General features: G+C 44.5%; 1 protein-coding gene across 2 annotated transcripts in view; it reads right to left on the bottom strand.

Annotated features, from left to right (window-relative positions):
* Positions 1-6,360: 6,360 nt before the first annotated feature.
* The window catches only part of LOC126516760 (piwi-like protein Siwi), a 173,529-nt gene continuing 152,201 nt past the window's right edge, over positions 6,361-27,688 (bottom strand). For both annotated transcript variants that reach the window (XM_055063976.1, XM_055063977.2), the window contains 3 exons: positions 15,081-15,209; positions 12,265-12,412; positions 6,361-7,019 (listed from right to left, as the gene is read on the bottom strand). In XM_055063976.1, the coding sequence (XP_054919951.1) occupies positions 6,903-7,019; positions 12,265-12,412; positions 15,081-15,209 (394 nt within the window). In that variant the 3' untranslated portion in view covers positions 6,361-6,902. The remainder of the gene's footprint in view (positions 7,020-12,264; positions 12,413-15,080; positions 15,210-27,688) is intronic.

The following is a 27,688-nucleotide window of genomic DNA, read 5'->3' as shown; positions in this document are numbered from 1 at the left end:
GCAGATGTTGTGCACTGGAGGAGGTGAATTTCGAGCTCACCATCGTTAAAAAAAAAAAAACTCTTATAACGTGATTCGAACTTCCGACTGGCAACCGAGCATTCAACATAGCTCAGTCAGCTAATCCCTCATGCGGCGAGGCTACCTTATCGCCGAAAAGTACAGCCCCGAGGGCCCTACGTACCTAAAAATTTCCTTGATTTGTCCGCAATAGATGTGTTTTCCTGGGTAACTCAATATAGAACGATTTCTAAACGGTTCTGGCCTCGTACTTCCGGAATCTCTCGTGTGCAGGCGGCCATGAACTCGGCTAAGCAAACCATACAGGCATACAACGACCTTTCACCCTTGCGAATGCATGTTCGTGATCTACAGGAGTACAAACGTAAACTCGCGAAAACGAATATCAGTGGAAATGAAGAAATAAATGGGCGCAAACTACGGCATTTTCTTCCTTTTTTTACTTGATGAAGATCTGTATTTGAGCTTGCAACTGTTGTTGTTACATTATTTTTTGTTATTGTTTGCGTGATACTGCAAACCTTCTCATCACTTTTTTCTCTTCCTTTAGCGCTACAATTTTTTTGGGGGGGAGGGAGGAAACGCTGAAAGTTTTTTTCATTTCCTTATTTTCTTTTTTTTTCAACATTACTTTCAAGTGCTGTGCAAGTTCGCCGAAAATATATCATGTATCTAGCCACGTTCATGGCTGCTTGCGTACAGGAGACTCAGAAACCACAATGTTAGAACCATTAAGAAATACTATGCCGTGCCACCTTCCGTGATCAGCGAAACCTGTGTACCGTGGATAATTTAAGCATGTTTTCAGGTATTTGAGACATACAATTGACTTAAACTGACCTCACCGACATACACCATCTAGTGGCGTCTTGCAAATATTGGGATGAGTCTTAGCGCACATTTTGAGCAGGAGAACCAGAGATCAAGAACTGAGCAAGTTGTCATGTCTTGCACCGTTTTAAAGCGAATAGCTTTCTTTGAACCTTTCATGGTTGGTCGGTGAATGGGCGGACTCGGCAAGGAAGACACTGCCCCCCTCCATCTGTAGTTTGCCTCGTTCTTTAAGTCGCGTGCTTGCTCGGGTTATTTGCTTACATTGACAAACATTGAGGGCCGTCGGGGCGTTAGTCCGATGACCTTATGCAAGAAAAAAATAGGGTTTTGGTACACTAAAACCTCGTCAATTGATTCTAGGGGACTGAAAAACGTGTTTGAATTAACTGAATGTCGAATTATCGACGGTAAATGCTTACTACATCAACCCGCTTTTATTTACTGAATGAATGAGCAAATCCTCTTTCAGAGATGTTTTTCACTGCCACACGCTGAGCTGGTCGCCAACAGATCGTCTGTCCATCGCGATATAGCCATTGCTCTTCATCCTTGACAGCTTACCGAGTCAAAATAACTGTTTGGCACAACCACTGCAGATGAAACCGCGGCCGCTATCGACGCGATCATGGACACCAACCTTCACAGTTCTCAAGGCACCCGTTTGACGCACGCACCGAGTTGAAACGAAGCTATTGTTTACTGCAACAAATGCGGACAAAACTGCGGTCGCTATCGACGTGATCATGGCTGGTGGCTACGCAGTTATGAAGGCACGCGGCGGTAAACGCAAGAATGAAGGTTTTAAAGGCACAAATAGACGTGAAGCGTCTTGGCATTTCCGTCATTAATGAATGATTTTAGCTAATGAATATGGCGATGCGGACTCCAGTTGGATGCTAGCGCCATTTTTGCTATGCGGCACTCGCAGAGTTCCGAGCATTGTCCTAATTATCAGAGGTGCGGCCAAATAGGTCCGAATTAATTAATAGGTCCGAGTTTAATTGCATTAAATAATGCACTCGCCTGCCAGGATCAGCGTTTGGGTTTAAATTTTCCAAATTAACGAAAGTCGAATTAATGCGATTTTACTACACAACAAACATCCCTGGGTATAACAGACAGCGCTACTCCCCTAGCCAAGTGAGAACTCCACTAGCCAAGTGAGAAAGTGGTGGGTGCATGGGTAGGGGGATTGGTTGTACGAGTCTGCATTTTTTTATCGTCTTGCGACACGTGCATCTCGACTAAGCGCATCTGTACGCCCCCGTGGCGTTTCTAGCCGACCGTCTGCACAGTCCACACTCTTTGCCAATTCGAGGAATCGCGACCATGTTTGCACGCACGCAGGCACAGTAAGACCTCGTTGATACGTACACACCCAACAACAAGTAATTCCGGATTAAATGTAGTCGCAATGACTCCCCCACCATGCCGTCATTGGACCTAAAGTATTGTAGGATGCCTAAAGAAGTTGCCTAAACAATTGTAGAACACCTAAAGAAGTTGATTTCAAGAGGGATGGACGTGATTACAGAAAGCAGTAATAGCAAGAAAAGAGTAGTGGCTATTCCTTACATTCATTCAGTATCGCACAGGCTTAAAAAGTTGCAAGTAAATATGATGATGTGATTTTCACTGCTCCCAATAAGCTAGGTAAGTTATGCGCTGCCATGCAGAGAAAAAAGGAGCAGGTGAAAGGGGAAAGAACAAATATTTGTCCAGTGAAGCACATCAAGAACAACAATTTTACTGACTGTCGTATGGGTGTAGTATATAAAGTTCCCTTTAGCTGTGGCCATCTCTACGTAGGGCAAACGGGGTGGTGTATCAATCAGAGGCTAATGGAATACAAAAGGTCGTTAACCGGTAGATCGCCTTTTAATCTTTCCTTACATTGCCAAGACTGCCAAGATTGTAACTGCATGCCTAAGTTAGATGAATGCACGATATTGTACTGGCATAGGAATGAAGATACGTGTCTTATGGTCGAGGCATGGCATATCAATAATGGCGGAAGTGCGTGCATGAGTCAGTCTTCGATTACCTTACATAAGGAAGAGATCAAATGCCTTAACAGTTACCTCTCACGCAGACCGGCACATGTACCCGACTGACACGTACGTGGTGCTACCTCTCCAGAGCATGCACAGATGAGTTTTGCATCTATTTTTTTGCCTCAGTGTTTCCTTCAGTTGATAGTTGTGTTCGTGTTGTCCATTTCTCTTGTGTCCGTGTCTGCACGCCTTACTCCATTCTTTGCATTACTAAAGTATTGGCCAACTGCTTAAGCCGCAGTCGCTTAACACATGCCAAACTTTTAGTGTCTAGTATTTCATTTTTTGGTGCATACAAGCGTGAAATTGACAATATGTTGTGCACGCAGAACATAGAAAGTGAAATCGTGGCACATGGACCTTCCATGGATAATAGTCGCCACCGATAGAGACGTCAAAATATGGTAGCCATGACGAGTTTCCTGCTCCCATTGTTTCCAGCGCTTCCATGTTATTGCCACGGATGACGTGGATGATGGCTGTTTCTTATCCGATGCGCTTAGTGCATTGACCGTCATGAGGGCATTCGCAGAGAAGCGAGGCCTGATGGAGAAACTGGCATGCAGCCTTGCCAAGTTTGAGCATGCAGTCGTCACTGCAAGGAAGTCTATAGCCACTTATCTGCCCTTGTCGGTTAATTATTACATGGTTTAGTGCGTACCTGATCGACGTTCCCCACCAACTACATATTAATGAGGTTTGACACATATATATATACACACACACACACACACACACACACACACACACACACACACACACACACACACACACACACACACACACACACACACACACACACAGTGTAAAACCTCGTTAAACCGTACCCGCTTAAACAGTAGTTTCGTTTTAAAAGTAGTAAAGTCAAATCCCTGACTCAGCGGCCACTGAACATAATGTTTTGTATCCGCATAAACGGTACCAGCTTATTGCGTACGTATCAGTTAACACGTAGTGTTTCCACTTTTCGTCGCGCAAACATGGTGGTTGTCGTCTCCATCGGGTCGCCCGGCAGAACAACAAGCCTTAGAGATCATAACTATGTATCAGAACAAGGGCCTCCAACCGCCCTGTGCGTTTGTGTGTGAGGCAACATCATTTGGGCGCCGTGCCAGAGAGCGTTGTGGCATCATGCAAACAAGGACTCACGTCATGCTGAAGCTCGGATAAAAAAAGACGCTGAGCATAGAAGAAAAATTAGACAATGTTGATGCTATCGAACGTGACATGAAGAAGTTGGCGCTGGCACGCGACAGGGATCTACTGTTGACTACGGTGTGTGGCATTTGGAATGCGAAGATGTTGCTCGGCAGTGCTGCTGTGACCGCAAAGAGATGTCGGCTACGAGGTTCGACTTTTCACCATCGTTGCCTCTGTTGCCAAAGTGTCGCCTAGCGACAGTGATGAGGACGACACGGAAAGCGACAGCACGGGCGATTCAGGCCCGATTGTGGCAGCAGCTGCGCATTACGTCAGCCTCATGAATGCAACCATCACGACGAGAACAGCACCCCACAATGAAAAAGGTGCCCTGCGACATCTGCAGCACTACTGTGCCCGTGCACAGAGAATATGCAACGCCAACGAGGAATCTGCCATGCGAGTGTTTACTGAGAGGATCGAGGGGCTGGTTGAAAAGCTGGCTCGCAGCTTCAGTAAGTTTGAGCCCGTGGTCGTCGCTGTTAGGCCGCCGCGTCATGAAACGAAAATAACACTTTTGTCGCGCAAAGTGAATAAATAATGCATGTTCTTTTTCCTTTCATCGCACTCTCTCTGAGTTGTGTTTTTGACAGGCAAGTGGGCGATCTCATGCTATTTCGGTTTAGCAGTACTACCGTTTAGTATGTACTGTTTCCTAGCTTCGGCCAACTACGGTTTAACAATATTTCACTATATACCGTATTTACTCGCCTAACGATCGCACCCCTGAATTTTGTCGTCAAAATACGATTTTTTTAAATTTCCCGTCCAATGATTGCACCCTGAACTTGCCGAAGCTATATGTCATGTGCCAAGTCTAGCTAATAATGATCGCGCTTACCATCTGTCAAATGCTACACGAACGACTCTTCAAGACAAACCAAGTGGTCTGCACGCAGCAAACATTCTTAAGCAGATGCCCCATTTCATTCCTTTTATCACTTTCACGACAAAAAAAAAAAGCTACAATCAAACTTGCCTTTATTATGTGTAGGCTTTATAATGGTTGTGGTCAACAACAAAAAGGCGCCTTTCGATTCTTCTCATCTGCACTCGTGGGCACGCAACAAATCGCGAGCAGCAACGATAGCAGCCACGTTTACACCGATACGTTAGAAATGTATCGCATTCATACGCCGATGCTTGTAACACAGCTAAGATATTCGCCCACCCTTAGCAGAAACCTGCCGTATTAGGATAGTAGTGAAGACAAATACCACAGTTTCCGCAGCATGCCTGCCATGTGTTACTATGTCACTGGCAGCTAAGCGCACCCATCTGTTTCTGTCAACTCAAAGTGGACATGGCTACGTTATTGCCACAAACTTGCAGGTATTAACGATATTATTCATTACTGATACGGAAGAAACTGTTTCAATGCATGTAATGTACTCACGAGAAGAAGAAAAAAATCGCGTTCGGCTTGCTCCGCTGGCCACAATTTTTGTTTTGGTGTCCCGCACTACATGCAGCGGCAGCCACCTATTTGTTGACCTGTTGTCATCCTGCAGCAAACGCGGGATGAAAAAAAAAAATTTTCTTTTTACGGGAAATTTAACCCGTATAATAATCGCACCCCTGAATTTGCATCACTTTTTTTTTTTTACAAAAAAGTGCGATTATGCGAGTAAATACGGTATATTGGAGGGGTTTGAAAAAGCTCCTTGGGCCCTAGCACTCAACCCTCCCCCGCCCCGCCTTCTGCCAGGAAAATGAAAAACTCTGCTTATGATAAAAATACTAATAGCATACAGCAATAACTACATTATTTACTTGTGTAAGGCCCACACTTTTGAAGTGAAAAAATTAGAGGGAAAAAGGTTTTACCAAGCATCACACACGCACTTGTGCGCAGGTCAATTTTCACAAACTGCTCCCCTAGATGGCACTAGTCCTGCCAATGATGGCAATATCGGCATCACTTTTTCTACACACTGCACAAAACCACTACTTTCGTTGCAGACTTCGACAAAGTGGGGCTCGTTATGTCCAGCCGGTAGGCATGGTGAGTGGCAAGCCATTGCAGGAAGCTTGCCCTTTAAATGTTCATACCAGTAGACGGCATCAATGATCCGGTGTGAGATCATGTGCATGGGCTGAACTGACGACCAAAGGCACATCCTGAACTTGCAGATGCAGTTAGTTTACTGCATTATTGGGCAGTGTTTCATGCCTTACACTAGGTAGTTCCTGCACTTTCGCCACTGTGTAATACAGGTAAGTATTACAAGAGTAAAAACAAAGCAAGTCATTAAGCAAGTAACTATTTATTAAATGTTAGTGGAACAACACTGAACAGAACATGCAAGGCACTTCATGTCTGCCAAAAGTATGCTTTCTTTAAGCAGCTTTGTAGTGAATTTACTACAGTGACAAATGAGGGGGAAGAAAGGTGATTGGCGCCATGCTATCAAAACAAGAATAGGTTGCAGGAGTATTTTTCCCAGCAACAAAATGGGAGATGTGCAGCCATAGAGCCACCAAGCTCAAACATATCAAACCAATCAGTATATAATGCCTATTGGTATGAAACAAGAATTTGAAGTCCTTATGAAACCAATTTTCGAAGCCATCATCCAATTCCAATTCTTATCCCAACCTGTGATTAGGCTGCACAAACAGGTAGCAAAAAAGGTCGTTTAGGTTATGTGAAAAATGCTGTGCTTTGCATTCAATGCCTTGCATAACAAGTGAAGATGAGAGGAAAAGAAAAGAAAAATGAATGCACAGCTTTTGCCACCGGTGTCATGACTAGGCAGTAGCAATGGCCCCTCTTGGGGACGTGCATCACATTTACAAGTAGAAAAGTGTGGTCGCAAGCTTCTTGTGTGCCTCGGCGTGAAGACTCTGACCTGCCAGGAAGGCCAGTTTGTGGGCATACTGGCACGGTGCGGGGACACGGATGGTGCCCTGTGGGAAAAAAAAAAGGTGCATTTATGACACTTCCACTCTCTTTCAAATGTAGAGTCAAGGTTAAAAATACAAAGCGTAACAACTTAGTCATTATCATTAGTAAATCGCAGTACTGCAATAGCAAAAGGCCACTCTTACTGTGAGAGGAGCCTTTGTGTACAAGAAATGACATTCTTGCAGAAACAGTAACGATTCTCAAAGGCATTGTTAGCTTCTTTGAAATCTGCTGAAATTTCGTCAAGTTGCGGCTTCAGCACACAACTTCTCGATCTTAGCAGGAATATCCCCAAAGTATAATTTTACATAAACCACATAAAGGATGAAGCAAGGACAAGCGTGCAACACATACAGGAAGAGAAGGGTGTGATGCACAGTTACTCAGCACCTATGCAAGAACTGAACTCGCACTGCAGATCCTCGCTAAGTGCCCACTTGTCTGCCTCACATGGTAACACCTCCACCAGTAGCGACCCTAGCTGGAGGTGTGCAATTCCTTCCTCTTACTTATCTCTGGCGCTTTTCCAGAGGGCCGCCTCAGCGGCAGCTAGCTAGTTCTGGTCCTTATAGGAAACATCACTGTCATGTAAACTGGTATCCCAAGAATCTCAAAGCTGCCCGAAGGTTACAAAACCGAATGCTGGGATAAACGTAAGCATGCTGCCAGGATGACAGTGACAGGTGTGCTCAACATGGTTATCCTTTTTATATGTTGCTCGCTTAGAAATATGTAGTTATGCTTGCTAAAGCAGTAATCTGGAGTGATAGTATTCGGGGATACTATCACACTATCACTTTTGCCAGATTTTGTGCGACTCTGCAGAGGATGCATGCTATGCCAAGCGCAGCGTGCACAGTGCACTGCGTGCTGTGCAAAACATTGCACAGCACCACAAACACTGCCTGATGTTTCGGCATGCAGATGCAAATTCTTGTGAAAGTGGTCGTGTATCTTTAAAGGGCCCCTGAAATGGTTCGGACAAATTTTGTAGATGTGTAGGGTACAGCTGAAAGTTAATCATTCGCACCACAATTTGTGTGAAACGTCTCATAATAGGAGAGCAACGGACGATTGCTCTACTGGACGATCGCCCTACTGACGTCAATTGGGTGATTTATGTCATATGGGTTGGGGCGGCTGAAAATTTTGCCGGGCAGTGTGCTGCGATCGGCAGCGATGTATATTTTTAAAACCTTATAATAAATTACACGCTTTATGGGGAGCACTTACATGCCTCAATTAACCCTTTCGCTGTCGGACGTTTCTGGCCGTGACGCACCCCCAGTGTCGGCTTGGTTTCAGGGAACGAGCATAACAGGGAATGAACATAGCAATTTATTTTTGATTATGATTGGTATACAAATAACATAGTCAATGCAATATGCACATTTCAGTGTTCTGCAGCTGTTGTTAGTAAACATCATCATCATCATCAGCCTGACTATAAAATCCGTTCAACATCCGAATCTGACGATGCGGAACCCTCTTCCTCTCATGCGACTTTGTCCGAGTCCGAATCTGAGCTCGGCTCGTATTCTGAATCGGAATTCAGCCACCGCTCCCATGAGCAGATGAAGGTCCCGCGCGCCGAGCCATCCGAAAGTAACCGCGCGCAGGGAGGATGCGCTTTCAGTCGCCCGCGCAACGGAGAGAAATGGGACGTTGCGTGATCAAGAAGACAGAGGGAGATGGAAAAAGGCTAAACAAAGTTCGAAGGGCTTTACGTTTACTGCTGCAAGTCGGAAGCGAGGGTGCGGCGAGAGAGCGAAAGAAGCAATCGAGTCACCCTTTTTGGAGAGGCAACGGCACGTGCGCCTGAACTTGACGCGCCGTAGCAGGCACACCAACAGAAGAAAAATAAAAACCTTCAAACCAGCGGAGATTACAGAACAACCCTTGAACCCATAACCACACGCGCACGACGCATGATCCAGCGAACGCGGAGCCACCGCGCCACTCAGCAAAGAGAAAGTGGGGAGTGGCAGTCGCACCGTACTCTTCAATACATGGACTAACACAGGTCGGGGCGAATGTACGAACTTGTAGAAAGAGTCAACAGATGGCGTGGCCAATCCAGGAGCGCCTGCTTTGCGCTCAGGCGCGAAATTTTGAACGCACGATAGAGAACGTACCGGTACGTCAGTGACACCGTGGGGGGGAAGCGCGATGACGTACCGGTACGTCGGTGACAGCGAAAGGGTTAATGATCAGAAGGACCTACTCTAACGACTCAGTATGTTTGTAGAAAATCGTCAAAATCGTTTCAGGGTCCCTTTAAAATTGATTGCATGAGGATACCTGCTTGCAAAGATCACGTTGCCCACCAACACCAAGTTGACATCCTGTCATTATTTGAAAAGACTGGTTAATTAAGCAGTATAGGCGCAGCGTATTATACATACAGTTAAATCCAGTTATATCGAAATTACTAAAAACATGTACCAGTTCGAGATCGGGCATACTTTTATATAAATAGTGTAAAATGAACAACATAAAAGCAGATACCATTTGTAACAGCACTTTTGACAAAATGGGCTAATACCCGGTGTACTAAACTAATTTTTTGGCGTACTGCCTGGTTTTGCACACAGGCAACAAACCTAATGCAGAATAATTTTCCCGCAAAATATTTCTTTTTTGTCAAATATACTTATATTGGATGTATTTTGCAATTTCTGATGCAAATGGACATTTCCTGTAGGTATTTTCATGTTTGGTCCTTATATAGAAGCTTGTGCGCAATGCGTCTTGCTTGTCCAAGGACGAGTGGATCGCAGTACAGTACAAGCATAGCTTTGAGATCATGAGGTGAAGTGACGTTCCAAATTTCAACAACTGAATATGTACCATCATCTCTGAGGCCATTAAAAGCCTTACGTACAAATGAAACTTCATCATGGTGTTAATAAGTTGGACGTTACCAACTAAAGAGATACTAGCATCTGAACATCACCTCCCAACCTAGTACTACGGGCAAACCACACTGTCAACACCAAGTTGTTCCTTCTTCCGCTATTTTCAATATATAACCCTAATGGCATTTCTGGAGGAATGGGTTTGGACACTAATTTCTTTGACGTGTCCTTGGCTCATGTCTTTGACGTGAACGCCACTGCTATCAAAACGTGGTTGCGGCACCTGGAAGCTGAACTGGTGACATTGTGGCACACAGCAGCAGGACAAGATCGTCACTGACCCTCAAGCAGCAGTTGCTACAACACGTCTAGACATGAACAGTTTTAACTTATCTGTATACATGTTGGGTGTTGCGTAATACCGGGTTGCTGGAGATGTTTACATGAGCCGCTGCATTGGTGGTGCCACCTTGCAGCGCAGACTTAACCAGAAAGCAGACAGCCATTATTGTAATGATTTACCATATCTTGTTTAACTGTAGTTCTAAAACTTCACTGGCTAAATAGTTGTTAGCATGCAATTACTTTTTATTATTATTAAAAGAGAACACTTGTGCAACAAAGAAATTTCAAAAGCATTGCAGTTAGATAAAGCATCTTTGCAAGAGTGTGCAAATACAGTACAGTATATTTCGAATTGACTCCAGGAAAATAAACTGAATATTGAACCTAGTATGAAATATGAGAAAGAATTTCGAAAAATTCAACGTGTTCAAATATTCACCAAGAAAATGCTGCGCTGCACACTTGAGAGTCTCCTAGCATAACAATAATGTAGCAAGCTATTTAGTAACTTAGGTTCATAGAAATCAAGACATAGTACGATCTACCTTTGTTAAGGGGGATGCCAGACTAGCACATGCCATTACTGATTACAGATTAATTCTAGTATACGAAGGCGTGGAAAATATTTTTTGGTCAATGGAATGTCAAATAAAATCAAACGCTATTTTCCCTATGAAGCTAAAAAATTTGTAACATTGTACTGCATACCAATGAGGTTCCAAGTTTAATAGTGGACCTGTGTATTGTGGCTATCTTTCATTGCATAGAAAGTCCTTCTTTCCAGTTTTCCTCCAAAATACAGAAGGGGTTTTCCACCTTTACGGCAGGTTGTGTTATCGTAAGGCCAATCTGCATGACAGACGAAAGCGTGTACTGCACATCATGTGACTTCAATCACCGCTCCGCACGTAGCAATCGGTACTGTGTTGGCAGTAAAGAGTAGGTGCCTTTTCACTGTTGAGTTCAGTATCATTTGCCACCTGTCAAAGGTTCTGAAATCAAAAGGGCCATGGCTAGGTCTGCGAGGCCACCCTCCTCCTCGTCCATTTACGGCCCGTGCAAATGTATACAGTCAGGCGGTCAGCGCACTGGTCACACCATAACACATTCGCGCCGGCTGTGTAAATCCAAAGCTAGCCTTGCGATATATTCATTCGACGCTACAAAAAGAGGGAAATGTGCGTCTACTGAATGGCACTGAGAATGAGAGGCCACCGTGCGTTGTATTGCAAACATGATTGCCACGGAGAACTTTGTTGCAATTCCAGACACTTGTGGTTTGTCGACTTTCCAACTATCATGTGGCTGCTGCGAACAACTTGGAAAAATAAATTGTGGGGTTTTACGTGCCAAAAGCACAATCTGATTATGAGGCGAGAGACTCCGGAAATTTGGACTACCTGAGGTTCTTTACCCATGACCTCATGCTTAGCAGCCCAACACCATAGCCACTAAGCCACCGCAACGAGTTGCAAACAGATTTGCGTCAATTCGGCTCCAAGCAGTAATTCCAACCAAACCTCTAAATTAAACTGCAGACCAAACTACCCATGACTGATCCCAGCTGATGTGGTTCCATCTGTCGAATTGCAGCGTTCGGCACTGTGTGTGCAATTCCTGCTTCAGGCCGACATTGGGGAGTGCATGCAACAGATCATGAAGTGCTTGCAGAGAAAGTCTTGCAACCACATCAGCCGGGGCATCCCTTCGTCCAGGGAGAGCTTGGTTCTCCTTTTGCATCAAAAACAACAAAGTGAGGCGCTCGCTTGCGAGGCATTTAGCACGAGGAATTCCACAGCGCACGTGACATGCAGCACTGTGCAGGTCTCTAAAACAAATATTGGAATAATAGATATTTGATTTCCAAATAGAATTATTAGAACATTTGCTATTCGATTAGACATGATATTTGAGTACTGTCACAAGATGTCGCTACCAGCATTGTTACCACAGCCTTGGTAACCCGGGAGACGGCAAATGGCAAGAATTGGTTGGACACTATTATTTCGCTCACAAGCTGACAGAGAACGAAGAGGTTGCTTACCGGCCAGTTGAAATACAAGTGGGTGAGCTTGTACGAGAGGCGTTGCATGTGCTCCGGTTTCAGGGATGTTGTGTCATGGATGACATTGAAGTGTGTGGGTGCCACAGTTCCCTGGCGCACACTCTGAGAGACTAGGTAGAAGTCATAGCTGCACGGCACAGATTGTACACAAAAGAATTTGTACACACTGTTATAAGTGCAAGTAGCAATTTCAAATTAGCTAGCAAAATATACAATGGGGGGTTCTTGTTCTGCTGTAAAATAAACTGCATTAAAAGGGAAGAAAGGGGGTTAACCGAGGGGCCTGATTGTTATTAGTCATATCATGAGAAGCCAACAAACACTGACACCAAGGACAACATAGGGGAAACTACTTGTGCTTAATAAATGAAATAAAGAAACGATAAATAAATGGAAATTAAAGTGGATGAAAAAACAGCTTGCCGCAGATGGGAACCGAACCCACAACCTTCGCATTTCGCGTGCGATGCTCTACCAATTGAGCTACCGCGGCGCTGTTTCCCCATCCATTTTCTTGGGTATTTGTGTGTACTAGTAGAACCCTGGGAGTGTTAGCGCCACCACTCACAGACCTTGGCGGCGGACGTGGAACATGCTTTTTGCCGCGGGCGTCACACGAACGTTATCTTTTTGGGTGAAGGCAACTGGTCAATAAGTGGATGGGGAAACAGCGCCGTGGTTGCTTAATTGGTAGAGCATCGCACGCGAAATGCGAAGATTGTGGGTTCGGTTCCTACCTGCGGCAAGTTGTTTTTTCATCCACTTTAATTTCCATTAATTTATCGTTTCGTTATTTAATTTATTAAGCACAAGTAGTTTCCCCTATGTTGTCATTGGTGTCAGTGTTTGTTGGCTTCTCATGATATGACTGCATTAAAAGGGACACTTAATAGCAAAATTTAGCTGTATATTAAGCTTCTACACGATCAAAAAGTCACTAACCATGAATGGAGGTCTTATAAGGCAGAAAAAGACAAAAGATTGCTTGTGATGCTACCGTCTTGACGTACCTGCACCAGCTCACTGCGATTGAACTGTATCTGCTTGGGTTTGAGTTTTTATCGGCAAGGGTGCACTACATTGCATTCTAAAGGAGCCACATGCTAAAACTGACAAGTTTTGAGAACCTTCACTATGTCATAACAGTCCAAATACGAGACTATACTTTAAAATTTGCCCAAGTAGTGCTACAGCTGTGGTATAAAATTCGCAAAATGGAAATTTTACCTCTGTTTTCTCTTAATAATCAATCAATTTCAAAGGGATTATTTTTTAAAAGGAAAACCAACTCAATACCGATTTAGGGCTTCTCTTTAGTGTCCCGTAATGTCAACTAGCAGCTTCAACAGTGACGCTCACTCACAAGAACAGGTGTTTACAGACCAATTTCCCCGAGAGATTCACTACTCACGCTGCTGCCAAAAAGCTTGTACAGTCACTGACAATTCAGACTCACCAAGGACCACCTCAAAGCCCAAATGATGCCCAAATAATAATGGTATAAAACAACAAAGTTCATACAAAATTAGTGTCCTTACTCTACAAGTGGCCAGAGAGGCTTAATGTATTGCTGAACCCACTTTGCATGCAACCTGGTGGATGTATTTAGACCAGTGTCATACTCTTAGTAAAGATAGATGGAAGTATAACTAATGTATACACCAAATCTCCATCTCTGGCAAATCAAACATAGGCCAACTGTACACCCGACAGCTGAACAATCGTGGGTTTTTTGCAACAATGCTTGTCCAGCACTTCCATCATTTGTCGCTGCTATTATCAGCAGCAACATTGAGGGTGGAGTTGGCATCATTTGGAAATTTGTAACAGCTAGAAGAAACATTGAATGTGCTGAACACATGCAACCAAACGTAGCCTTTTAAGTGATCAGCTTGACATGACTTAGTTTGTCCCGTGGTATGGGTGTGGTAAGCGGCTACAGAGGTACCTCGTTAATATGTACCTGGCATGAACATGTCATAACTACATACTAAATGGTGGTGCACACTAATGGGCAAGTTGTACAGATTTGAATCTCAACATGCACCACCTCCAACAAAGGAAGAAATGGAACATCATAGCAAATATCACTAAAATACACACTAAAACACCACTTTTCTTTTTTCTGCAAAAATGGCATAATAAGGACAGCCAATATCAAGCAGCATTTCGAAACTTTACTAGAGAGCATACACAACAACAGAGGGAAATATATCGACTCCTTGAGGTGTGTGCACGAGTTTGTACTGTACAACTAATGAGTAAGAAAGGGCAGCACTCCTTTGAAACACACAGTACCTGCTGTGGCTGGGTGCTGATCAAAAAAAGGGTTATTGTGTCAGCAGTTATATCGGAACTCTTCAAAACACACCAAAATTGGTAACGTTAAAGCTCGCATAGGCAGTTACAATTTGACACCATATTGGTGCCAAAATTAGATTCTGAGTAACTTTATTTTTGTTACAGTCAGTTTCCCACATGTAGCTGCAAGTTTGTAAATGGTGATCTAAAGAACAAAATATGGCATCTCAGCTCCTTCAAAACTGTACCCAGCCAGTTCTGATCACCTGCCATTTTAAAACTATGAAGCACAACCAGCATTATCCTTTTCTTCCAGAGATTGTGATATATTTTGAGGCTACATGCAGACACTGAAAAAAAAATAAGGTCACTAATCAGTGAATTGTTAATCACACAACTACCTAATTTCAGTTACATGCTGACGATTTTTTAAATTGTATGTTATAAAAAAAAAAGATGCACCTCGCACAATCAAATATGATAAGATGTCTTACCGCTCGGGCCTGGTGACATCACTGTCAATGACAGTGCCCGGGGGAGGGTTCTGGTACCCACCCCTGTTGTCGATGCTGAAGAAGCGGGCAGCAATCCTCTTGGTCACAACGATAAAGGCAAGTTGAGGCCTAGCAAAAACAGAAATAAAATGTCAGGCATGGCTTTCAGGTAAAGTTAACTACAAAATAGACGCAAGCCTTTGAATAATAAGTTCTCCATGCAAGTGTCTTAAAATTGTGTATTTTTAAGAGATGCACATAAGACAGATACATTTCACAGTGAAAGAACTAAGGGGAAGATACTACAGGGTTTATAGAGGGGCATTCAAGGACTTCCAAGGCTCCATCAAAGCTTTTTCAAGAAAGTAGAGTGACATCCTAAGTAGCAATCTTTTACTATATAACAATGTTTCCAAAACTATATACATGGCTTTATTGCACAAAAATACAAAACTCATGTTGATAAAGCGTCGTAAACACAAGGGGACAATAAGCACTAAGAGCGGATAGGTCTCGCCCAATGTGGGGTTTTCCAGTTCCGTGCAAGTCATTGTATGAAGTGGAATGTGTGTGCACTTGTACAAACTTTAAATTTTTATACACTCTCCACTTATAACAATATTCAACAGCTAAGAGAATTCCAGCGTTATAACTTAGTTGCGCAAAAAGGCAGAGGGGAAAAACACTGAAACATTTTCATTAGACAGAAAGAAGTACAGTTGAACCCACCAAAAGCATTACCAGCTTTAAAAACAGTCGAATGGAACAATGAGCAGCCCAAGCACCGTGAACTTTTGCGTGCGTTCTATGGTAATGTTCCCACGCTGCATTATTGGCTATAACAATTACATATGGCTACTGAGTGTCAGTGCTGAAAGGAAAAAGAAAAAAGTTGTTTCGTCCCTCTTTTAGAGGAATTGGTCATAACATGAAAGTGCAACATTCGAAGAAGCAGTGGCAGCTTTGTTGCATATACACAAATACAAGTCCATAAATGTGCACAGTTTTTAATTTCATTAATTACAGTTCACCTTGAAGGATGAAGCAATGACTGTTTTTTCCGTCCCTGACAGTCCTGGGCTGTCCAAGAATTTATTATGTGTGCTTTGGCTGAAAGCACCATCTCAGGCAATTCGGGACTGTCAGGGACTAATAATCTATGAGGCCCAGAAAGCACTCGAGGCATGTGCTGCTGCTCAGCGTAAACAGCACCCCAGGGGCTATCTAGTGCTTGAGGTACTTCTTATACAATGGCAAGTGCATATGTGACAGAACTGTGTCGTAAGACATCGTGCACGCATGTTCAAAGGCGAGCTGCCGCTGCTCCACCGAGCAGTGCCAGTTGTTGGGGATCACCTTCAAAAAGCACCAGGAACGCCGTCACCCATAGGCCCCCACTGAGCTAGACCGCAAGTCACTTCCAAGTTGCTGCCATTTTTAACATGATTTTATCAGGATGCTGGCTATGTTTGTCATGGAATTGCTAAACGATAAAACAAACAATACCTAAATGTCCTCACTGCAACAACTATAAGTCATCAAGACCACAGCAAACCTTTCTATCCTTCGTATGCCTACTTTCCAAGCTATTATGTAGGCACAAAATGTCAGAGTATCACCATCTCATGAATTTGTGAGATTATGATCACGGGACTACATACATGGGACGGATTTTTGGTGAAGCCTAGCATAAAACACTGATGTTAAAAAATGCGAGCCTTTGTGCCACGCACCAGGTGTGGCACCAATCCACAGCATCATCAAACTTGTGTGCCTCTCTACCACCTTCCTTCCTTCCAAAAAAAAAAATTCGAGTGCGCCTGCAGCACTGATGTAGAAGAGGTGAAACAAAGGCATGCGCGAGGTGCGAAGCACAAAGGCAGCTGTGGCAAATGCAGTGGCGTGTGCTTCCTTCTTTTTCTGCATTTTTTTTCAGGAATTTTAGTTTTTTTTCTTTTGGTGCAGATATCCAGTAGCCCGATTTAATATGGCAACATTGCAGTAAGCAGTTTATTTAACCATAGAACACACACAGGTTTTTTTCACCAATTTCAAATATGAAATTAGTTCCGATGTAAGTAAGATAGTTCCCAAGGCAATTAACATTTCCCTTTTATTGTTTCAATTAAAAAAAACATAGCACAATAATATTTAATTCCTAAGGTGTGGTTTGATTTATTGTAGAGTAAGAAATGAGCGTTGAAGTCTATTTATTAGGGGTGTGCAAACAGCTAATAGATTTCGAATCAAATATTGAATATCGGAAAATGTTTCATAAAATTGAATGCTCACAAAATACAGCCCTGCACATGCTTGGGAGCACCCTAGCATTGCCCAACTAGAATGTTGCAAGCTATCAGTAACTTGCGTACATAGGAATCAATATTCAACACAGTCTACTCTTATTGACGGGGACACTAAATTAGTATGCCAGCTTTGATACAGCCGAGTTCTAAAATATGAAAGTCTGGAAAATAATTTTGTTTATCGATACAATTTCTATTGAATGGAATCGAGTGTGTTCTTTTTCCCCATCCAAAACTAATGAATTAGTGACGGTGTGCTGTGCTGAATACCAATGAGGTTCTCAACTTGATAGTGGACCTGTGTTTTGAGCAATCTTTTATTTATTGCACAGAATGTTTATTTTAGTTTTTAAAATACAGAAGGCTAAACCAACTTTACGGCACTTGGGTTACCCTAAAGCGCGACAGACGAAAGAACCACACGTCCCGTGACTCCAATAACTGCTCCGCACGTAGCAGACGCTGTCCCCTCCATTTCATCAGGTTCAGCATGATTTGCGACCTGTTAAAGAATCTGAAATCTGCAGGGTCACAGCAAGTTCACATGACGCTTGCTACCACCCCCTTCCTTCCTTCCTTCCTTCTCCTTTTCCTCATTCATCTGCAGTCTCTTGCTTTCGTTTGCGAGGTGGTTTGTCCTCTCACCGAGAGTCGCGTGCGTGCTGTGAATAGATTTGCGTCGATTCGGCACTAAACCATAACTTTAGTCGCCAATGCCCGATGAAGCAGTGCCGATTAGGCCTATTGGCGGAGGCACTGTGACCATGACAAAAATTCTCTGCTGGCCAATGTGGTAACGAGCCGCAAGCCGTCGTGGAATGCTTCTACGGGTGTTCCTACGGGTGGCTCATCAGTGATAGACAGCTGTTGAAGCAACGTAAAGTTTGTCGCCGCATATCTGAAATTATCTGCATGCCCAATGGCGGCTAATCGGCGGGTTGTTGGATAGTCTGCTGCAATATTACTTATAGCATATTAGGTTGACTGCTCTGATCTTCTAGCTTAGAGGGGATAAATGAGTGTTCCCGTTGCAATCTGCATTCAGCCTGCAATCCAAGCGGGAGATGTAGCTCCCCACCCTAATGCTTCACAGTACCTCGGACCACTGTGCTTGTGGCGCCGGGGCGTGGCCACCATATTCACTGTGGCCCAAACAGGTGAGCTAGAGATGCGGCGGCTTTCGGGCACCCATAGTCTGAGGCTGACGCTCCGAGAGAACCATCCAAACATACAGTAAAACCTCAATTTGAAGTCCACTAGGAGTGAGAAAAATCTCTAAATTAGCCTCTTCAGCACCAATAAATTCGGTCTAATGAAAATTCAGTTCCGCAGTACATCTTGCATCTTCAGAATCATAAAAAGCATACAGATGCAGAACGAAGTGAAAATTACATTTTTCATTAAGTTTTGTCAAATTAACAAAATGTGGAATCCATGTGAGAACTCCCTATAGGAACGAAACATATGAGAACATCAACTATTTATGTCTAGCATAATACAGTAAAATCTCATTACTATGAACACATTAACTAACTTTTCAGATTTATGATTTTTTTAAATCCCCGCCAAAGAGTTTTTTTCAATGTAAAAAACTTTAAATACTACGAATTTCAGATTACCGAATATTTCAGAGTAATGTACGTAATTTAATCCCGGAATCACCAAGATGCTTCGTTAATACGAAGTTCCGGTGAGGTTTCGGTACCGAATCCCTGAGGCTTACACCTATCATCATCATCTGCAGTAGCAGCAGCCATGCGCTGGGGAACCCGTTTCAACGGGTACAGCTATAGTGTACTAGAATAATGTCCTTGTGGCTCGAGCAAGAGGGAGGGACAATGGGCCGGTTGGTGCTTCTGTAATTTTTTCTATTTTATTTTTCCAGCTGCTGGCAGTGTTGCCAGGTTTGGCTATATATAGCCAAATTGGGCTACAGAAAAACATTTTTGGCGTTGACTTGGGTGACATGGCTATGTGGCTATTTTCGGGCTACTGCAAATTTGCGACTTGGCTCTGTTTGGGCTATATGTGTCTCCCTAATCCAGGCTCCAGAGGTGGCTTTCAATGAGTAGAAACAAATCTTGAAGGCTATATTTTAGCTGGTGGCTAAAACATGCTTTAGCGCGGCTGTGCGTGTGTACGTGCGCAAAATGCACCCCCTCCCCTCAGTGCGCTGTTATCTGAGCCGGTGGCTTTGATCTTTGATGCACTTAATGTTACACCGGGCTTCACCATGCTAACATTTGCGCCAGCAACGTTGTCTCATCTTCATCTTATCGGTTTCAGTCATCAGACACCTGATCACAGGGCATCGGGATGAGTCTGGGAGTAGAGGATGTTTCACAGTACACTGTACTATAGTCAGATACATTTCAAGTTTACAGTGAAGCCGCGCTCACACCTTCATAACCACCAGCCACTGTTCTTCCGCGAGGTTGCAAATAGTTCGCACTTCAAACTTTCCTTGTTACGTAAGTAAGCCGGAAACTACAAAAATAAAGTTATAGGCACATAATTTTGTACGTTTTCACTCGTCTATTATAGTGGAACGGTGAAAGCCTAATTATTTATGGACTTGAAATAAAATGCATGCATTGCTTGCAACTATGCATCGTCATGTTTCATTTCAGTTGGCAGTGAAGTTTGATGAATAAAACTGGGTCAGAAGTGAAACGAACTGTACCATGGACTTTTGAAGAGTGAAATGCTCAGACTCCATGCACGTTCTTCATGTCTGTTGCACACCTCACTGCTTTCACGAATGAAAAGACTCTTCAAGAACAGCAGACGCTCCAGAAGTATCATGTACAATGCCATCTTGAAATGGTCACATGACTACGATTTTGTTTGCTTCTGTGATTGGCTGGCGGAGTAACCTGTGCGGTCCGCGTGCCTCCATTGCCAACTGCTGCTTTACAAGTTGTATCCTACTATAACATGGCCATGCTCAGAAAGGGAGAGATATAAAATAGGGTCGGGCAATCGTTGCGCCGGTCCGAAAGAAGGCAAGCACGGGTGGATGACACGCTCCAGTGTGTTCATGGCAATGGCTTCTGGGTGACGTATCGCGCCGGGCACAGCTTTCAACCTACTCCACGTTTCTCACAGTAAACTTTACTGCCATTTTCTCTTACCTCCGAGGTGAATTTTAACACGAGAGTGTTAAAGGTCCCGTGTCGCAGTATATCTGGAGCCGGCGCGCGGTGTCATCGCTGTTGTCCGTATGTGAAAAATGATCCCGAACCACGCAGGCACGCCTACGCCTGGCGCATAGGCGTTACTGAACTAATGAATTTCTCAAAGCAAAATGCTTCAGAAAATTTGTAAAGTACGACTTACACACAACACACAGATATGATAGTGTCAGATTGTATTTTGAATATACGAGAACATATTTTTGTTACGCGGAAACTCAAAAACAAACCCCTTTTCCAGCTGCCGTTTGAGGTTTGTCATAGTGGGAGCGGCGTGCCCCACTTGTCTCCTTGCAACACCATTCAGATGGAGCTCGCATCTGCAGCAGCGGCGGCGCCCGCCGTGCGGGGGAAAGAAAAATGAAGAACCAGAAAGCTCGCCTTCGTGCATAGCATTAGCCGCCAGCCTTGCAGGTGAATAAGCTGCAGTTGACGGGAAGCGCGAGAAGCAGTCAGGGATCTTTGAATGCTATCGCGTTCCACTCTTAGAGGAGAAGCTCCCTCCAAGCTTTTGTCGGTGCTTATAACCGAGATTCGTTTCGATACGTTCACCCTGTGCAGCGATTCGCTCGAACTTGAGTTTCCAGGGCTAACCAAAAAGTGTTCTGTGTGCAAGCATGATGTCGCTGTTGATATCAAGGGTCCGTCATGAAATCGTAGTCATTTTGTAATGATGGGTTTTGCAAAAAGGGATTGCCATAGTCAAATGTGAGAATGTATACACAAATAAACCTGAAAATAAAAATGACTATATTTGGCTACAATTTTTTTTTGCAAATTTTTGTGTTTGGCTACATTTGGGCTACGATTTCTCTAGCTTTGGGCTACACCGCCTTGTCTGACCTGACATCAATGGCTGCTGGTGTGCGGTTGGGCCGGCTCAGACACGCTCTGCGGCTGTTTGCTCCATGTGTTTTCCGAGCCGTGTTACGTTCCACATGGCCATGCTTGTGAAAAACAGTGGATGATTTGAAAAGGAAGGCGTATCCCTGCATCTACTGCAGCACAGGAGGTATGATGCCAAAAAGAAAGACGGACTCCCATTGCTATGCTCCGGGCTGCCACAGCGATTACCTGGGTGCTCCGAAAGCGTCATTGCTCGCCGCACCAACGGAAAATGAAATTCGAAAGAAATGGGAGCACAATCTGCGAAGAGCAGACAAGCCTCTCACTGAATCTTCAACGGTATGTGAGCACCACTTTGAGCCTCGATACATTTTAAGGGATTACGTCCCCATCATCAATAGCACCGAAGTGCAACTTCCACGTGGGAAGCCACCGCTGGCGCCTGGCGCGGTGCCTACCCTTCTGCCCGACTGTAGGTCCTACCTTTCTGTCGCACCTGTCGAAGAGAGGCCGAAAAGGAAGAGGCCAGCTGCAGCAAGTGCACCGATGGTAAGCACGAAGCCACGTAAGGATGCATGAACCGCACAAAATGAAGAAAGAGCGGCAGATGGTCAGCTCCGCCAACCACTTCACGAGATCCAGGTCGAGAGTGCACAAGATGAAAACGGACACTTCATGAAGAATGAACCATTCGCAATTAGCTTGCTCCAAGCAGTGAACGCTTGAACTTACTACTGATCACACAATTCCCGGGAAGCAGGAAATTTGAGGCTTGCAGAGTTTACCAAAGCTCTGGTGCCGCTTTACAGGGGCAGTGACTCAACCGTAGTTTTCGCAACAACATAATTACAAAAGCAAGAAAGGCTCGAGATACTGCATGAAAAAGTTCTGCATTTCAGTGGGCATGAAGACGAAGTGTCTGCTCAACTGTACTTTGGAGGTGTGCTGTGCCAAGACAGTTGCACACTCCCTTGCCGCTGCGAACCATTTGCTACAAGACTCTGACAGCCGCATGATCTGCCAAAGAATAATGCCTGGAAGTGACCTTCATGATCTTTCACATATTTTAACTCCGAACTTGCAGCCTGCTGCTGTGGTATTTGGGGCTCCAGCATCCAATGACAGCCGCCTAATTTTCTATATCGCTGGTTGTGGCGAGCAAGTCCATTTTAAAGACAGGCTGTGATGCCTGCCTGAACTTACTACTGATCACACAATGGGCAGCAGGAAATTTGAGGCCTGCAGAGTTTACCATATGAAAGACAACGGTGGTTTGTTATATACTGCCTCCCCTCTGTACCAGTTTATGGTCAACTTGGAGAAAGACTTCACAGTTTGTTTTAGTCTTCTTGAGTTGCATGCAGACAGTGCTTTAGATGTTTTATCTGCTGTTAAAGCCAGGCGGCTGCATCAACTTCGCTGCCCTGATCACTGTGAATCCATGACAGCTGAACTCACTGCTTTCTACATCACAACCAGGCTACATTTCTTCACAAAGAGCATGAATAAGTGTAATGAAAGAAGGCGCCAAGCATCAAAATATATTAAGCTCAGTCAATATACCTAGAACTCCATGCTACAAGGTGTTTTTGGTTATGTGTTTTAACAGTAATAGTTACTTATAATGTGATTAGATGCTCGGTGTCTAGAGAAGGTACACTTTAGGGTTCCTTTATAGCTGTGCTATTTTCATTGTGAATAAAGAAAAAGAAACACTAACCTGGATTTTTTTCGAGCGTCACTCCAACAGCATGTGCTGAAGTTCAATGCGGCGGATTTCTTAGGAGCTAAAATTTCAGGAGAAAATATGAGTTCGTATTTGCCCAATTGTATGGTCAAAAATGAATTCACTCCGGGGTTTAATGTGCAAAACACACTACGACCGAATTATTAGGCACGCAGTAAAGGGGGGAGGAGCACACGAATACGTTTGACCACCTGGGGTTTTATAACTGGCAATAACACGGAAATTTATGCATTTTGCCACCATGATAACGCAGCCATTGAGGCCATATTTAATCCTGCGCCCTCGTGGTTAGCAGTGCAACGCCGAAGTCACTACACACTTTCCTGTCATTCGTGATAAGCATGCGATTTAAATGAAGTGGTAAATACAGCTCCATAGAAACAAGGCAGGCCCAGATATACTGGCTTTCGAGCAGCAGATGAGCAACAAGAAGCTCGGTGAATTGCCAACTGGCACAGGCGATATCACGAGTGCAATCAAAGCGCCTGGACTGTGCCAGACTTCACTAGCAGATGACGTTGTCGATACTAGTGTCAATGTGGCCTTCAATATCTTCCTTTACACAATACTTTGTTAAATACAATCCTTTTCTGTTATAATGAAAGAACCATGTCCATAAGAAACGCTTAGAAACATGGACCACCTCAAAAGCAGCTATTATGAGAGCAGCCGGTCTGCTTCAAAAGGCTGCAGTGGCAACACCTGGTGGCGTCAATGGAAAGGGGCACACGCGTTCCTTCCCGGTCGCGTCACTAGGACATTATTCTAGTCAATGCCTCCTTTACTAGCTGCCTGCCACGTGAGCTGAGAAGTTGGTTTCGGCCTCTCTCCCCTTTGCTCTTCTCCACCCGGGTCGGCTGTGAGCGCTAGTTGCGGCAGCTGCCCCAAACTTCAATCACGTTCTCCTGCCTCCGAGATTTTAGCGGCGCCTGTTGTGATCCCGGAGGCAGGACCCGCAGTCTCTCGTCAAGCCATTGGTCGAGCGTGCGCCAGCCTAGGAATCGTCCCTTCCTCCACAACAGGAAGTAGGGTCGGCTGTGAGCGCCGTCTCTCCGTGACTACCCCGAACTACAGGAACCTCTGCTCCAATGGGAAAACTAGTGACGCGGCAGGCATCTAGTAAAGGAGGCATTGTTCTAGTACACTATAGGTACAGCCCAAGCAGCATCAGCATCAGCGTGAGCGTCGCTTAGGGTTATGTTCGGACTCTTCTACTAAGTCGTAGGCCTAGCATCACCACGTTGATAGCAATCGGCAGGAGCTGCGAAGTTATCGGTGCTATGATTGTGTTGCGGAGTTCGCTTTGCTGACAATGAGTTCTCCTGGCCCCCGCGGTAGAAGGAAGCGACGCCAGTTTTCGCTCAAAGAAAAAGTGGACATTTTGATGCAGCTGAATGCTGGAAGAAAGCTAGTCGACCTGTGGAGGGAGCGCGATATTCCCCCGTCAACAATGGCAACGATGCTCGAGGATCGGGAAAAGATCATAGAATTGCATCAAGTCACAGTTGGCTCCCTCAAGAAAACAGTTGCAGCTTGGCAACTACCAGAACTTCAACGACGTTGTCCTCACGTGGTTTAAGGATGCCAGACAAAAACGATGTGCCCTTGTCAAGAGAAGGCGCTACAGTTCACGGCCGCCTTGGACACCTCCAGTTTTGACGCAAGTGCTGGATGGCTTTACCGCTTTCTACAAAGGAATAGCATTGCGTGGCAGGTTGCCTGTGGCGAAGAAAAGGCAGCAGATGCCGAGGGTGTGGTTGCCTGGCGAAACAAGCGCTTTCAAGAGATCATCGACTCTTTCTCTCCAGAAGATGCTTTAACGGCGACGAAACGGCATTCTTTTATCAGTTGTTGCCTGATGAAACAATGAACTTCAAAGGCGACATGTACAAGGGCGGAAATAAATCATGTCTCCATGTATTGGTTCTGTTCTGCAGCAACTCCACGGGCACGGAAAAACTCAAGCCGCTAGTTGTTTGCAAGTCTGCTAAGCAGTGCTGCTTGAAAAACGTTTCATTGCCTTGCGACTACCGAGCCAACAAAAAAGCATGAATGATGCAAGAATTGTTCACTCAGTGGCTGCTGCAGATCGATGACGCAATGAAGAAGACCGAAAAAATTCTCATCATTGACAATTGCTCGGCGCCTATCGTGAACGTGCGATTGAGCAAGGTGCAACTTGCATTTATGCCCCCGAATTGTACTTTGCTCCAAGCTTTGGACCAGGGCATCATAAGATGTGTGAAGGCCGAATTTCGGAAGCGTCTTGAGCAGCGCCTCCTGATCAATATTCGACTGAAGCTGCCCACACAGGTAAACATTCGTCAAGCTGCAGAAACGCTTACAGGGTCGTGGTGGAACGTGAAGGCAAGCACGATCAGCAACTGCTGGTGAAAGGTAGGCCTTTTGAAGGCTTCACCTCCGCCACAAGACTGCGAGGACACAGAAGAGCTCAACTCAGAACTGTGGAATGAGCTTACAGAGAACCCCCCCTCGACACCGCGGTGACCTTCGATGATTACACTGACAGCGACAGCGCGGCGGCTACATCCGCGGAGCTCGCCAACGAAGACATCGTGAATGAAGTGCGTGAGCAAGAAGATTGCAGTAGTGATGAAGACGATGCCGACACTGGATCAATACATGAAAAAGAAGAGACTGTTTCCAGCTCAGATGTTGCTGCAAAGGTATGTAATTTTTGTTGTGTTACATTACTGACATGAAAATATTGGTTTTTCAGTACTACAATAATTCAAACTAACGAATTAAATTCGGCGGTCCCGCGAAGTTCATTGGAACGAGATTCTACTGTAGTAGAAACACACATCCTGCCAATTAAAATATAAAACTGATGTGAAACACCATAAAAATAAAAAAAGGGACAGCAACTTGCTACATGATGACACAGTGACACAGAACACAGAACTTTAGCCATCTTATTCAAAATTTCAGCACAGTTCCAATAAAAAGTCTGTGACGATGTGACATCTTTAAATACTAACATTTTCATCAGTGCCTTTGCTTTTGATGCAGCATATTGGAGTGCATAATTGCGTACAAAGCGCCTCAGAGGTTTAGCAGACTTTCAAATGGGCAGCTTTGCATGACACAAGACTACAACAATTTATTTTATTTCAAGTAGTCCTGCTACAAGAAATCACTGATGTGGGATCGCTCGGTAGAGTAGTTCACGGCACAAAGGATCATGTTCTCTAGCCCACTAATTGTGCGCAGCATCTCAGTCCCCACCCCTACACTCAAAAAAGCTGCAAACAATGTTCAGGGATTTCAAAACAGTCACTAAAGTGGGCGCATGAGTGCCCGACCCCGCAATTGCATTACTAGCGCACTATTAGTGGCTGTCTTCCTCGATAGTGTATGAGGTCTGCATGTCTGCTTTTATGTTTTAGTCAGCGAAGTCTAGTCCATCAACCCTGTCACGGTCTTCGTACAATACCAGAAAAGCGCATGTGGCCCAAATTTGCCGTGCAGTCAGGAAAACAACCAGGCATGCAACCAGTCGCTGACACAACACACAATCAGTGGAGAAAATGCGGCAACACATGCGACTGAGCTGGTTATTTAGATGAGAAAAACCAGAACTGAAAAGGCGAGGCTGCCATGTTTACTGATGATGGTCTCACTTGGTTCTTTGTAGTGGGTATGTAGTCTGCTAGCCACGGCAAAATAAACGCAAATTTAACATGCACTGGCCCACAATGCAGGCACTTCTCCTAGTTGTACGGCCTAACAGCACCCACATAGTGGAATCTAGTTAGAACTCGCTGAATCTGCGGCATCCAAATTGCAGCCCCAGCAACGCTCTTCTTGGATAAAGAACTGAAAGCCAGGTGAGTTGGTGTGGATTCATTATTAACTACAGCACTCTGTGTGTTCACTTCGTTCTTGTCTTGTCTTTCTGTCCTACTGTAGTTATTAATGGCTCTCTTGGAGTCCAATCTCGGGAGCCAGAAACGCGTTATGGCCGCCAGCATCACATTCAAGAAGTGCGCCGCAGCATGCCACTCTCGGAGGCCACAACCAGAAACTATGAATTATCCAGGTGGATCCTTGCGGGCTTTTCAAATGATCTGTTATAATTCGCATTGCAAATTATGAGACTGCACAAGTTCTACAAATTAAGTGAATTTTCAAATACACAGAGATATAATGATCAAGGTTTTACTGTACTTGTGAGTACTCGATTTCGACCACATGGATGTGCTGCCACTTTTCAGAGCACTGCTGCTTTAATGTGACCAACCCGATAGCATGCTATCTGAAGGAAATCTGGCGTGCCACCATCTATGCAAGTTTCCTAACAGGTTTTGTGCTGCTATGGGAATGCCAGGATATGGGTATGAAAGGCTTTGTGTCGAACTTGGCTGCATAGATGGCTGCATAGATAAGGCTTTCTGAAATAAAGGCTTCCTGAAAACTTTTCATTTAGCCATATTACACCTTTCAATAAAGCTTACTCAAGGTACATAAGCAAGTGAGGAAAAAACTGGATGA

Source organism: Dermacentor andersoni, chromosome 1 (genome assembly GCF_023375885.2).
Source record: "Dermacentor andersoni chromosome 1, qqDerAnde1_hic_scaffold, whole genome shotgun sequence".
Lineage (NCBI taxonomy): Eukaryota > Metazoa > Arthropoda > Arachnida > Ixodida > Ixodidae > Dermacentor > Dermacentor andersoni.
Note: the sequence above shows the minus strand (reverse complement) of the source record. Positions and strands in the feature narration are given on the sequence as shown.